This window comes from Nematolebias whitei, chromosome 23 (assembly GCF_014905685.2).
Source record: "Nematolebias whitei isolate Nwh7 chromosome 23, NemWhi1, whole genome shotgun sequence".
Lineage (NCBI taxonomy): Eukaryota > Metazoa > Chordata > Actinopteri > Cyprinodontiformes > Rivulidae > Nematolebias > Nematolebias whitei.
In genome coordinates this window covers 22,987,074-23,001,213 of record NC_056520.1, presented here as the reverse complement: position 1 = coordinate 23,001,213, position 14,140 = coordinate 22,987,074, and the positions used below count along the sequence as shown (strand labels likewise).

Genomic DNA, 14,140 nt, shown 5'->3' with positions numbered 1-14,140 from the left:
AAAAGATGGTCTTTATCTTATAGGATGGTCTTCTCAGCCTTTAGTACGCATTTGCCATTGGAATAGTTGCAAATGGTACACTAGTATTGGGTTTTTGTACACTTTTAAAGAAACCACAAATCATCTGCAGATAAAAAACGAAAGCACATCTGCTGAATCCGTATTCTGACCTAAAATAAAAAACATTATTCAGAAACCTCAAGGCTTCTTCTCTGTGTTCCACTACATAAAAGACCAGAAGTTATAGTCCGGCTCAGCTGCGTTCGTCAGTGTCGGGAGTTCATTCCTGTCTGAGAGCCACAGAGCCCTTATCCATCATCAAGTGTCCGGCTACGCTGAAGGGAAGCTTGCCCAGAAGAAATGCCTTCTCTGCACCTTTACCACACCACAGTGAGTTGTGGTAATTGCCAGCTTTGTGAGGCTGCGTGGAAGAAGAGATGGAGGCCGCTAGTGCTGTTCGAGGGTTTTTAGAGGAAAGCCCTCGATCTTGTCAGGGTGAAGTCAGGGGAGCCATGCTGTAATCTGTTGGTAGGAAAGACGCAGAGGAATCTCCTGCCAAATATATGTTGAATTCAGCATGTAGCTTGACAGTGAATGCCTTCTTATTTCAATTGAAGAGAAAGCAGTCCAAGGAATGCATACCACCCACCTCCTTCAACGCCTGTTTTAGACTAAGAACATCAAAACAGTTAGGCTCAGTCTTATGACATATGGGGGAGGGGTGGCGCAGAGGTTAGAAGATGGGCTTGTGATCGGAAAGTTGCAGGTTCACCTCCCGGTACTGTCAACATAAAAAAAATGTGGGTGGAAAAGGTGGAACACCCACACCTCCCTCCACCCTCATTCGTCCCACTCTGGGCCCCTGAGCAAGGCCCTCAACCCCCACCATCTGCTCCCTAAACAGGTCTCTCTTGAAAATGAGTTCTCGTGGCTCAATGAGACTACCTGGAAAAATAAAGGGTAAATGAAAATATCATGCATGGTCTCCCAAGATCTCTTTCAGTGTGCATTGTGTTCTCAGATACCATCACACCAACTTTTAGCTCAGTATTTGTAATATTGACTGAGTTGTAGCTATTTAGGTCTTAGATCAATTAGCATGTTGAATTGGGTTCATTCTGAAAGTTAATCAGTTTTAGATGTACATTCTGTGATGACTTTCTGAGAGTTTTGTTGAAGCCTGTCCAGTGGTTCATGAGTTAATTTGCTAAAGACAAAAAAAAAAAAAAAAAAAATCACTCCAACAGTTATTTCAATTCAACTCAGTTTATTTATATAGCGCCAAATCACAACAAAGTTGTCTCAGGGCACTTTACAGGAACATTCACATACATAGAAAAGCCAATTAGTAAAGTTCTCTATCTAAGGAGGCCAGCAGACAAGTTGAATCTTCACTTTGTTGCAGTCTCCCATCCTGAGCAAGCACCATGGCGACAGTGGAAAGGAAAAATTCCCTTTCATCAGTTTGTTTGTTTTAAACAAAGAAGTTATGTAAAGTGTTCCAAATAAATATTAAAAGATGCTTAGCTACCACCACACCAAATTTTAACTATGTAAGTACAATTGGCAAAATTAGAGCTTTTTCTTTTTTTTGTTAGGGTTTATTTGCTGTGACAGTCATCTTAAACCATGCTGACAAAATCAGTTGTGGATGTTTAACAAATGATTACTTCCTGAAAGTTTCATAATAAGCCACGTGACTAATGCATGAACCAGTTTTTCTGCATTATTTTTGGACAAGATGTTTCTAATGTCAGTGATATTACGCAGGTGGAGGAAAGTTGTCCTAGTAACTATTTTATTGTGTGGGTTAAAAGACATATTCTGATAAAAAAAATAATACTAAGGTTTAATACATTGGAACTAGAGGCCAAATTAATGCCATCCAGAAGAAATGAAAGGCTACAAAATTTATTCCTAAAGTGCTCAGGTCCAAAAACCACAACCTCGGTCTTTTCTGAGCAGAAATTTAAGTGTCGTCCATGTTTTTATGTCTTTAAGACTTGCTTGTAATCTAAGTAACTAATTGGATTATTTGGGTTTCATGGATAAATATAACTGTGTATCATCAGCATAACATTAAATTTATCCCACACTGTTTAATAATTTTACCTAATGGAAGCATATATATAAAGTAAAGAGTATTGGTCCAAGCACTGAACCCTGTAGAACTCCATGACTAACTTTGGTGAATGATGAAGATTCATTATTTACATTTACAAACAGGAATCTATCGAATAAATATGATTTAAACCAATTCAGAGCATTCCTGTAATTCCAATATCATATTAATTTATCTGTAGTAGAATATTGTGATCAACTGTATCAAATGCAGCTCTGAGGTCTAACAGGATTAGTGTAGACACAAGTCCAGGCCATGAGAATATCATTAGTAACTTTCAACAGGCTGTTTCTGTGAGTAGCAAGTTGGCTATCTGGCCTAAAACATTTGATTGTTATGCATGACAATTGATTGTTTTGGATGATGGTCCCTTTTTTTGCATTGTGTTATGTTGCGCCGGTTTCTGGGAATTCAACAGGAGGCTGGCTTGAAACACGTCAATGAGGGCTATTTATGGGACAGATCTGAGTTGGCGGGCCGCAGACTGATGAAGTCTTACGGATGAAAGACGAAACGTTTCTCCCTTAAAGAAACTTGTCCAGATGACATGATTTAACCTTTTCGTGTTTCACCAGTGCTGTTTCTGTGCTATGGCGAGCTCTAAACTCTGACTGACACTCCTCAAACACATCATTTTTGTTCAGATGTTCACACAATGGATTTGCAACTATTTTCTCCAAAAAAATTTTTTAGATGAATGTTATATTATATATAGGTCTATAATTGGTCAGAATTCCTGAATCAAGATCAGGCTTCTTAAGTAAAGTATTAATTACGGCATCCTTAAAGAGCTGCAGTACATAACCATTCAGAAGAGACATTGCTGTGTCTATAATGTGGGCAATAATTAAAATCATTGTTTGAATTTTAAATATCCTTCATAATGTTCCCTTGCGCCATGCATGGATGTAAACACGCCCCCTGATAAATCGTCTATGGTGACGGAAACATGATTACATGAAGCTGCGGCAGTAGACCATTCAGCAGGCAGACGAAGCGCCATGTCACCTCTAAGAGGCCTGTGAATAAATGTCCCTGTCTCCACCAAGGCCCACTTCCTTAATCAGGGTGTCGGATGGTAATGATTAGCTTCCTGCGTGCAGCGTCCCCGGCTGCTGAATCGTCCGCATAACTCACATGCTGTTAATAATCTGCTGAGAGACGATACCCTCCTTTAGTTTTTCAGCTTATTCACTCCTAATCTGAACCATATTCCTACTTCTTTTGAATTAAATTTAATTTATTATAACAAGTACTTTCCTGGAACCATGCCGTCCTTCATATGCAAGGATAAATGGATGCAAGGTGATTGCATCTAAATCCCCTTGCAAGGTTTAACAATGGATCTGGGCAAGAGATACGAAAGCGCCGGCGGTGGCTCTTCTGCCTCAGGTCATGGTTTGGGAAGGAGGTGGATTACAGAAGCCTCATTTTATACAAAGTCCATGTCCAAAACATGGATTAGTAACATGGAGGAGGATTAGAATTTATTATCATACTCAACCGTCTGGCATCTGTTTAAGGGCACCGGTTCTTGAAAAAAGCATATTTTTATTATTTACCAAATGCCATTTGCAGACTCTGTCTTTGTCTTGAGTTGTGCAAGCTGTCGATTTGATAGAACCACGTGAAACAAGCCATGAAACCTGTTTTTCATTTGATGATTTTAGCCCTTAAAGGATCATGGGAATGCACTTAAAATTTCTGAATGTTCAGACTTGTTGATTTCATCAACTAGAGTCCATTTTAGAAATGAAGATGGGCTGATTTGAACTTGTCTTTTTTACATTATGTGAATGCTATATTTGTATTCTTTCTATGGTGACCCTGATTCTTTTTAATATGACTTTTTGTTTTTTAATGTTTTGCTATCTTTTTGAACATACTTTGTGAATACTATTCTGTTTACTCGGGAGTTATTGACCTTTGGTTTTTGTAACCTATACTTTTCAAAACACTTACTTTAAAAAGAGAAAAAAAAAGTATATACTCAGATTCATTGATAGCTCTTCAATTACTTCAAATATGCATAAAAAATTCTTCAGGAACTGTTTTTAGTTTTTTGCCTACTGTTCTGTTCCCTTCAGTTCCTGCTCTTTTGGTTTCAACTTTAACGACCCGGTTTAACCTTCATCATCAGCTTTTAGTGAAGTCATTCAGCAGTCACCCTTTACACTTCATTTAAGCATCAAGTGTTTTTAAGAATTGAACATCTGGAGTTGTAACCACAAATGTTCTTCGGGAGAACTCTGGTCCAGGTGTCAAAATACAAATCCAGCGCTCTATAAGTTTGGAAACTAAATTAAGGCAGATTCCTGACTCCTGCAAAAACTCAAGGTTGAGAGAAAATATGTCCTACAAATGTTTCTGAACATGTTTAGAATTTAAACGTCAGCCTTTGTGATGTTGCGAGACATTGCAGAGACTCACGGTTGTTGGTCTTCAACTACTCTCCAACAGTTGCAGCCTAGTCAAATACTAGCTTTGGAGCAGAACCATCAACCATGGTTAGGTGGTATTTTTGTTTCTTGATTGTTTCCCCTGAAGCAACTCAATAACTGAAACTGTTTGTAGTCTATCAGGACCTCCTCTGGTAATCTCAGTAGTAAAAATGGTTAGAATTTTAAGTGATCAAAGTACCTATAGGTACAGGTATAGGTATGGGGGGGGCCGAGATGGGGTAGAGGCAGGGTAGCTGACCTGGGACCCGAAAGTCCCAGGTTCAATCCCCAGCCATTCCCACATGTCGTGGTGTCTCTGAGCAAGACACCCAATCCCCAATTGATCCCCGGGTGCCCACATAGCTGCCCACTGCTCCACCTGGGTGTATCCCAGGTGCAATGGGTAAATTGCAGAGAACAAATTTCACTATTGTATGGGAAATGACAACACATAGCATTTTACTTTACTTTACTTAGGTTTCATGATGCATTCTCAATAACCCAGGTAGATAAATCTAATAAGGTTAAGTCAGGTCCTCTGGATGGATTCTTCTTGTTGAAACGTTTTGTCTTTTGAATAAAAGACAAAGTGTTTCAACAAGAAGAATTTTTTCCAAAGGACCTGACTTAACCTTGGTATACTTATAGGTTTGCTAAAGTTCTGAGACACATCTTCAGTAGTAAATCTATGATTCATCAGGCTCTTCAGCCACTTCTACTAAACACTCTCAGCTCAGTTGAGCATGATCAGGCCTTAGTGTCCATCCCTGAGCCAATGGAGATTTTTTATGGTAGGTTTGGTTGTTATATGAAAACCTTTAGGATACGTGTGTACTACTACTTAGGTTTCATGATTCATGCTCAATAATCCAGGTAGATAAATCTAACGAGGTTTAGTCAGGTCCTCTGGACGGAATCAAACGTTTTGTCTTTTGGATAAAAGATGAAACGTTTCAAAAAGAATAATCCGTCCAGAGGACCTGACTTAACCTTGGTATACCTATAGGTTTGTTAAAGTTGTGGGACACATATTCAGTAGTAAACCTACAAATCATCAGGCTCTTCAGTCACTTCCACTAAACACTTTCAGCTCAGTTAAGCATTGGTGTCCGTCCCTGAGCCAATGGGGATTCTTGACCGCAGGTTTGGTTGTTATATTAAAACCAGTAGGATACGTGTCTACTACTGATTTAGTGTCGTAACTGAAGTACTTGAAGAACTTCGTATTTTCTGAGGTGGTACTCCTTATAAGAAGATAAACCATTTAAATACACCCCAAATAAAAACAAAACCAAATATTTAAATACACCCAAATTCTTCTGAGCACTTTTGCTTTTTATTAGCGCCAGTTTACCAATTCCGTTTTAATTAGCAAAACAAGTATCTGGTGTCTTTTTTGTGACATTCTGAGTCATTAACTAAATGAAAGGATTTATTACTCGACTCATGATTAGGAAATTATACAAGAAGAAACCTCCTTAAAAGCCTCACCATTGAGCTTGCAGACAAAAATCCATTTATAATTTTTTTGACTATTCTCTTTATGTAAACCATCAGTGTCTTTGGACATGGTATTGAATTACTGCGTGCCTTTGTCAATAGCATTCATCTTCATGCTCAGATGCACGTCAATCCCCCCACCCTGTCTGCAACACGGTACTTGGAGACAAAAGAACAAGAAGAGTTAACCTTGAAGCATTGATTTTCTGCCATCATGTGCATGTACTATAAATCCAATATAAATCCATGTCTATGTGCTTATTTAGCTTTCTCTGTCTTTTTTTTTTCTCCTTGTGCAGAAATCCTGAATGGAGGTGTTTACGTTGACCAGAACAAGTTCCTGTGTCATGCCGACACCATCCACTGGCGGGATATTATCAAGAATCCCCAGGCTGAGCTGCTGGTGGTACCGTCCAACAACAGCAACAACGGATGTGAGTAAAATCTGACACTTTGGTATTCATCGGTTTGTTTAACAGTGCTCACATACAAAAACATGTGGATATGAAGTTTTATGTGTTTTTCAAATTATAACGATATACTTGTTGAAAAAGCGCATCCAGTGGTGACTTTGTCTGCAATTCAGACATTTTGATCGTTCACCCAGAGGTCCACACAAACACCAGCAGCGTCAACAGTGGTGACCTATCCCTCTCTTTTATTCACTCTGTTTGCCTGGCGGTGATTTGGAGGCTAAATCACAAAGCGTTAGATCAACGTGTGAACCTTTCTATTGTGGTGGGGTGATCGCAGCTCCAAAGCAAGCCCCATGGAGCTGCTGTCCACTGCGTTCTTTGTAAAGCTCACTGGATCTGACAGCTGATTTGGCGTTGCCCACCCAGTTTGAAAAGAAGGCTTTGCTGTCCAGCAGACATTTGGTGCCAGAAGAACTCCCTTAAACTTTTCTCCCCATTGTTGGACGAGCCTTTCGCTCATTTTACAGGGAAGACATGGGGATGTTTCTTCAGGCTGTCTGTGTGAGAACATTTTGACGTCTTAATGGGGACAGCAGCTGCATCAAACGTCACCAAAAGACATTAACTGATGATTCTCACGATTAGCAAGAAAATTTAAAGAACACTTTTCATTAGTGTAGATTTTCAGTTACTCACTTCATGTTTACGGTCATACCACCCCAAACATGTCCAATCTAATCTGATCTCGGAAGCTAAGCAGGGTCAGGCCTGGTTAGTACTTGGATGTGGAGACTGCCTGGGAATACCAGATGCCATAAGCTTATGGGGAGAGTAGTGGCGCAGAGGCTAGAGAAGGTGGACCTGTGATTGGAAGGTCACCGGGTCAACTCCCCGGACCGACAACATCAAAAATATGAGTTGGAAACACCTGCCTCAAACTTCAATGGCACTCTGGGTCCTTGAGTATGGCCCACCATTTGCTGCCCCGGGCATTCTAGATGGCAACTTTCTGCTCCACTCAGAGGGCTGTAGTAATTCGGTGGTCTGTTGTTGCGTCAGGAAGGGCATCTACGTAAAATCAATTGCCAAGTCTTCATGCAAGTTAATTCGCTTTGGCGACCCCTGAAGAAGGGAACAGCTGAAAGCAGAAGAAAAAAACCTGAACAGCATAGACAAACAAAGGACTAATTTGCTACTAAAGTTAATTAATTCAAACTGGGGTGTTCCAAGTTTTAAAATTATAACGAGTTGTTCCGTTTATGTGAGGCAAGCTAGGGCTAAGCATTCCTTGAAAGAATAAATCACCCATCACCTTTTCATCAAAGATGTGGTTTTTTTTTGTAATTTAAATTTGTATTGATTTTCACATATGAACAGTTTCAAAATACAAACAAAATTATAAACATAAACGGTCTAGTCGGTACAGGGTAATTAACCTTGACATACCATACCATACCAATTTATTTCTAAAGAACTTAAAATACAACATCGCAGCCATCCAAAGTGCTGTACAAAAATGAAAACAAACAAAAAACAACAGTAAAACAATAAAACAAATAAATATATATATATATATATATAAAAAAATCTGAACATCACAAGTAAATGAATACAACATTAAGACAGAGATGCTTGTTCACTCTAAGTTAAAAGCCAATGAAAAAATAAAAGTGTTCTTAAATGAGTTTTAAAAACAGAGATTGATGGGGCCTGCCTGACTTTCAGAGGCAGCTCATTCCACAATTTAGGAGCCAGAGATGAAAAGGCTCTGTCTCCTCTGGATTTATAAAAGGTTTTCAGGGCTGCTAAAAGCATCTGGTCAGAGGATCTAAGAGCACGTGATGGCATGTAAAGGTGAAGCAGTTCAGACAAATAAGAAGGACTAAGACTGTTCAAAGACGTAAAAACAAACAATGGAACTTTAAAATGGATTTGAAACTGGACAGGAAGCCAATGAAGGGACATCAAAACTGGAGTAATGTGCTCACACATGTCTGTACCAGTCAAAAATCATGCAGCAGCATTTTGTGCCAGCTGTAACCGTGAGAGCGAGGCCTGGCTAACTCCGATCAAAAGAGAGTTACAATAATCTAGGCGTGAAGTAATAAAAGCATGGATTACTGTCTCTAAGTGGTGTCTAGAAAGGAGGGGTTTGATTTTTGACAGGCGCCTCAGCTGAAAGAAAGATAACTTAACCATGCTGTTGACATGGCAGTCAAGTTTCAGGCAGGGGTCCATTTTCACTCCTAAATTTGAAACAATGGATTTTTTCATATGGGGCCAAAGAGGAAAAATCAAAGGTGGGGAAACTGCTAGGACCACTGGATTTAAAGACCATAACCTTGGTCTTTTTTTTTGTTGTTAAAATGGAGGGAATTAAGTGCCATCCATCCTCTAACGTCATCAAGACAGTCCAGGAGAGACTGAGTGGAGCCATTATGTTTCAAAGGGAAGTAGACTTGATAGTCATCCGTATATAAATTAAATTGCACACCATGCTTCTGAGAATAGAACCCAGTGGCAGAAGATAAAGAGAGAACAGGAGAGGACCAAGAATAGAGCCCTGGGGTACCCCCCCAGGGGAGGGCAGCAGAAGCAGAGGTAAAATAATCCATCATCACTCTGAAATTTCTATCAGAAATGGAGGACCTAAACCACTGAAGAGCTGAACCAGTGATGTCCACCCACTGTTCTAATCTGGAGATGAGAATGTCATGGTCGACTGTGTCGAAAGCAGTTGTTAAATCTAAAAGCACAAGTAAAACACAGTTTCCAGAATCCAGTGCTAAAAATATGTAATTAATATCCCTTAAAAGAGCAAATTCAGTGAGTGGTACATTTTGAAACCAGACTGGAAGACCTGCAAGATTTTTAAATTCATCCAAAAAGGCCTTCAGCTGGGTGTAAACATTTTTTTCCAAAATGTTGGATATAAAGGGTAACTTTGAGATTGGCCTAAAGTTTGACAAATAAGATGCATCAAGGCCAGGTTGTTTCAACAATGTCTGCACCACAGCATGTCTAAAATTACTTGGTACCACACTAAACATCAAACTGCTGTTGATCACATTTAGGATAAAGGAGCCAACAGTAGAAAATACCTCCTTAAGAAAACATGGAGGAACAACATCAAGTGGGGAACACAATGATTTCATACTGGTGACCAGTTTCTCTAGATAGGAGAGGGAAATAAGCTCCAAATGATCAAAAACAGCAGGACAGGGGACCGGGATGGAAGGGTCATGGGATGGAAAAGAGATACAAGCCCTAGTGTTAATAACCTTGTCCAAGAAAAAAATTAAGAAACTTATCACAAAGTTCTCCGGATGCTTCCAGAGGGGCCGGTTCATGTGCATTGAAAACCGTGTTGATTGTATTATAAAGAGCACAGTGGTTGTGAGAGTTAGCAACAATAATGTCAGTGAAATATTTTGCTCTGGCTGTTTTCACAGCACCTTGATAGTGACACCATCTCTCTCTGTATATCAAAAGAGACTTGGAGTTTGTTCTTTCTCCACTTACGTTCATTTCTCCTGCATTTCTGCATTAATTTCTGTACATGTTTGCTACAGAATGGCATTGATATAAATGTTGGTGCATAGTATCGTCCATACCCATTGAAGCCTGTCATCCTTTAGCAGTCCAAACCATATCCCGTGGGGTTTCTTCCTCCTGTCCTTCTTGCCCTCTGTCCTCCAGTCTATGCATCATGGATTCATAAGATGAAATCTCCACCATGGCATCTGTCCATTCTTTCAGCTTTGGGGATAATCTTGATTTCCAGCGTTTCAGAATCACCCTAGAGGTGGTGTAATCAGTCCAGTCACAATCACAAAGAGCATTCTTTTAGGTACATTTGTTATTTCGGTTCTATCTCTCAACAGGCATACCGCAGGTGTCAATGGGACAACTACATTTGTCCGATTACTCAACAAATCCACCACTTCAACCCAAAAGGGTTTCACCAGTTTGCAGTACCATATACTGTGTAAAAATGTTCCTACTTGTACTTCTGATTTGCATTTCCAGCATTTATTATCCTTCATAAATTTAATTCTATGCAGTTTTACCCGTGTATGATAATACCTATGTTTTATTTTATATTGTGTGAACTTCCCCCTTGCCTCTTTAACATATTTTCCTCAGTCTCATCAAAGAGTTTTTACTGTAACTACAATAAGAATTTAGGTTGTTCTGATCGATCTTAAAAATAATGTTTTGCACAACCTAATGCAATAATTCGAGATCTTGAACAATCTGTTAGCACTACAATTATGTGTTGGAGAAGACTTCCGGCTACCACCACACCAAATTTTAGCTCAGTATCTACAAAAAGGACTGACGTATAGCCAAGTTTGATTAGCTGTAGCCATCCTAAATCCGACTGACTCCAAAAGTTAGTTTTAGACAAACTTTCAATAATTCCTTTCTAAAGTTTTATTGATATCCATTCCCCTGTCAATGACATATTTTACCAACAAATGAACGTGCATAAACATGATCACCCACCTTCTGCTTTTCAGCAGCAGGTGATAACATCACTTTGTTTAAAAACTCTTAGGAGACACTAAAGTAGAAATGTGGGAACCATTGCTTTATTTTGTTGATTAGATGGTACGAGCAAAGGAGGGTGGACAAAAAGCAACAAAGAATAGAAGAGGTGGGCCAAAAACATAAAATGACAAGAGTGTGTGGGCGCTGAGGTTGCCAAATTGAGGCCCGTTGCTGAGATGTAGTCGGTATTTAACATTAATGACCCCACTGTGGGAGTGGTTGGAGTGGCTGGGTGACAGCGATTCTGTTCCACGTCCTCTGTAATTAACCCGTAGTCAATTAAGTCCTGATGATGGGCCACTGGCAGATGAGGGCTGTGAGCATTCTGTCAGCTCCCACTTTCCTTATGAACGCCTGACAAAAGGGAGTACGCGCCCGTATTTCACACTTCTGTTCCTCACAGACCTCGAGCGGCTGCTGTCTTTTGTCTTAACAGCGGAGATGATTCGACAGGCGAGTCACCAGTCAGGGGGAAAATATCGGTGTTTAGCATGTAAGAAGGTATTGTGCCTCTGTGTGTCATGTATCAAAGCTGTGTTTGTCATTGTGTTTCTTTGCAGGCAAACGCTGTCACCGTTCATGTAACGGACGCTGCTGGGGCCCCCAGGAAAGCCAGTGTCAAACCTGTGAGTATGTGCAACATACATGGTGTCCCTGGACTTCTGTAGGCATTTTTTATATGCAAAGTACATGTTGTTGGGATTTGGGGAAAATTTTAGGTTTGGAGAATAAAATGTAAATGTCACAAATAAAGTTTAGAGATTATTCACAAGAAAAGTGAAATTAATGACAGAAAATGGTATTTTACAGGTAGAAAAAGTGTAAATATTGACAGAAAAGTCACAATTTTGACTGGAAACAAGACTATTGACAGAAAAACTGTCCATTTTCTAGCAAAGAAAAAGTGTGGAGAGTAACAAAAAAGTCAATTTACAGAAAAAAATGTCACTGTTGAGAAAATAGTTGTCTTTTAAGAAGTAATCCAGAGAAAGTAAACCCCACTGTGCTCAAGATAAGTTATTTTAGTAACTTGAGAATCTTGTGTCTTTGACATCTGTTACCTGGTAAGAACAGGCAACAAGTGGAAGATAACTTGGAGAGGTGGAGGCATGCACATGAAAGAAAAGGAATGAAAGTCAGCCATAGTAAGACAGAGTACATATGAATAAGAGGGAGGCCGGTGGAACAATGACGCTACAAGGAACAGAGGTCACAAAGGTGCAGGACTTCAAGTACTTGGGGTCCACTGTCCAGGAAAATGGAGAATGTGGTAAAGAGGTGAAGAAGAGAGTCCAGGCAGGATGGAGTGGATGGAGAAAAGTTTCAGGAGTGATTTGTGGCAAAACAGTGTCAGCAAAAGTCAAAGGAAAAGTTGACAAGACGGCGGTGAGACCAGTTATGTTGTATGGTCTGGAGACAGAGACATGAACAAAAAGACAGGAGAAAGAACTGGAAGTGGCAGAAATGAAGATGTTGAGGTTCTTTTTGGGAGTTACAAGGATGGATAAGATTAGGAATGAGATCATCAGAGGTACAGCACAGGTTGAACAACTGGGAGATAAAGTTAGAGAGGCCAGACTGAGATGGTTTGGACATGTCCTGAGAAGGGACAGTGGGTATATTGATAGAAGGATGTTAGAAATGCAGCTGCCAGGAAAAAGACAAAGAGGATATATATTGATGCAGTTAGAGAGGACATGGAGGTAGTTGGAGTGAGGACAGAAGATGCAGAGGACAGAGTGAGATGGCGGATGACTCGCTGTGGAGACCCCTGAAGAGGGAAAGCCGAAAGAAGAAGAAGTGGAGTTTCAAGTTTGTGAACTCCTGGTGCCACACCCTAATCTGGAGGAAGAGTGGAGAGACCCAGAATACACGTTGCTTGAAGTCCAGTGTGAAGTTTCCACAGTGATGATTTGGGGCCATGTCCTCTGCTGGTGTTGGTCCACTGAGTTTTCTGAAGTCCACAGTCACAGCACAGCATCTACATAGATCTACCAGGACATTTTAGAGCACTTCATGTTTCCTTCTGCTGACAAGCTTTATGGAGATGCTGTCATGACTGCTGTTGCACCAGAACTCACAAAACATATCTAATACTTTACAGTAAGAGTGTCAAACACAGAAACCAAGTTGTAATTTCTAAATACTCAAAGTTTTCTCGTGGCCTAGGGTGCAGTCTTGAGCCTTAAAAATGGTCAAATCCAACCCTATGGCTAAGTTGGGAATATTTCCAGCTTTGCCAGCCCTCATAAACATTTCAGGGCTCAGTCACTGTCTCCCTCTTTATATTTTATGAGTGACTAGTTCCAGTACAAGATGTCTCTACATTGCAACACCTCACTGTAGTTGTACATTGAAACATGGCAATATTCCAGAGGAGTACATTATCTTTGCTAATAACCTTTTTGTTTTCACCTCTGACATTATAGCAGACTTGTTGAAATGCAAAAATGCTTACATAAGCAACATAAAAAAATTAACAATGTCAGCTAGGAACCAAAAAATAAGGAATATGAAAAATATAAAATATGTCTTATTAAATTTGCATCTAGAGAGGCGTATTGACTTGTAATTAACATGCATAGCAAAGACAAAATGTTTCAAAATAAAGCAACAAGTGATGAAGACTTAGCCAAAACTATGACCACTTCTTGGTTTCAAGTCTGATGAGGCTTGTGAAATCTATTTTTAACTCAGGAAGCATTGTAGAACAGTTGGTAGAGCTGTTGCGGCTCAGTGAGAAGGTCGCCGGTTCAAATCCCGGCCGGGGGCTTTTCTAGGTGGAGTTCTCTTCGTTGTTCTCTCCGTACATGCGTGAGTTTTCTCCGGGTATTCTGGTTTCTTCCCACAGACCAAAAACATGCGTGTTAGACTGATTAGTTACTCTAAATTGTCTCTAGGTGTGAGTGAGAGAGTGAATGGTTGTTTGTCTCATTTGTCTCTGTGTCCCTTCGATGGACTGGAGACCTGTCCAGGGTGTCCTCATCTCTTGAACAGTGACTCCTGGACATGGATGCCAGTGAGCCACACGACCCGGAAAGAAAGAAGAGGTTAAAGATAATGGATGGATGGATGGATGGATGGATGGATGGATGGATGGATGGATG

The 14,140-nt window shown here is 40.1% G+C and overlaps 1 protein-coding gene across 1 annotated transcript in view; it reads left to right on the top strand.

Annotated features, from left to right (window-relative positions):
- The window catches only part of LOC119429101 (receptor tyrosine-protein kinase erbB-4), a 297,900-nt gene that overhangs the window by 104,120 nt on the left and 179,640 nt on the right, over window positions 1–14,140 (top strand). Inside the window, exons 4-5 of the mRNA XM_037696818.1 lie at window positions 6,363–6,497; window positions 11,594–11,659. Coding sequence (XP_037552746.1) covers window positions 6,363–6,497; window positions 11,594–11,659 — 201 coding nt within the window. The remainder of the gene's footprint in view (window positions 1–6,362; window positions 6,498–11,593; window positions 11,660–14,140) is intronic.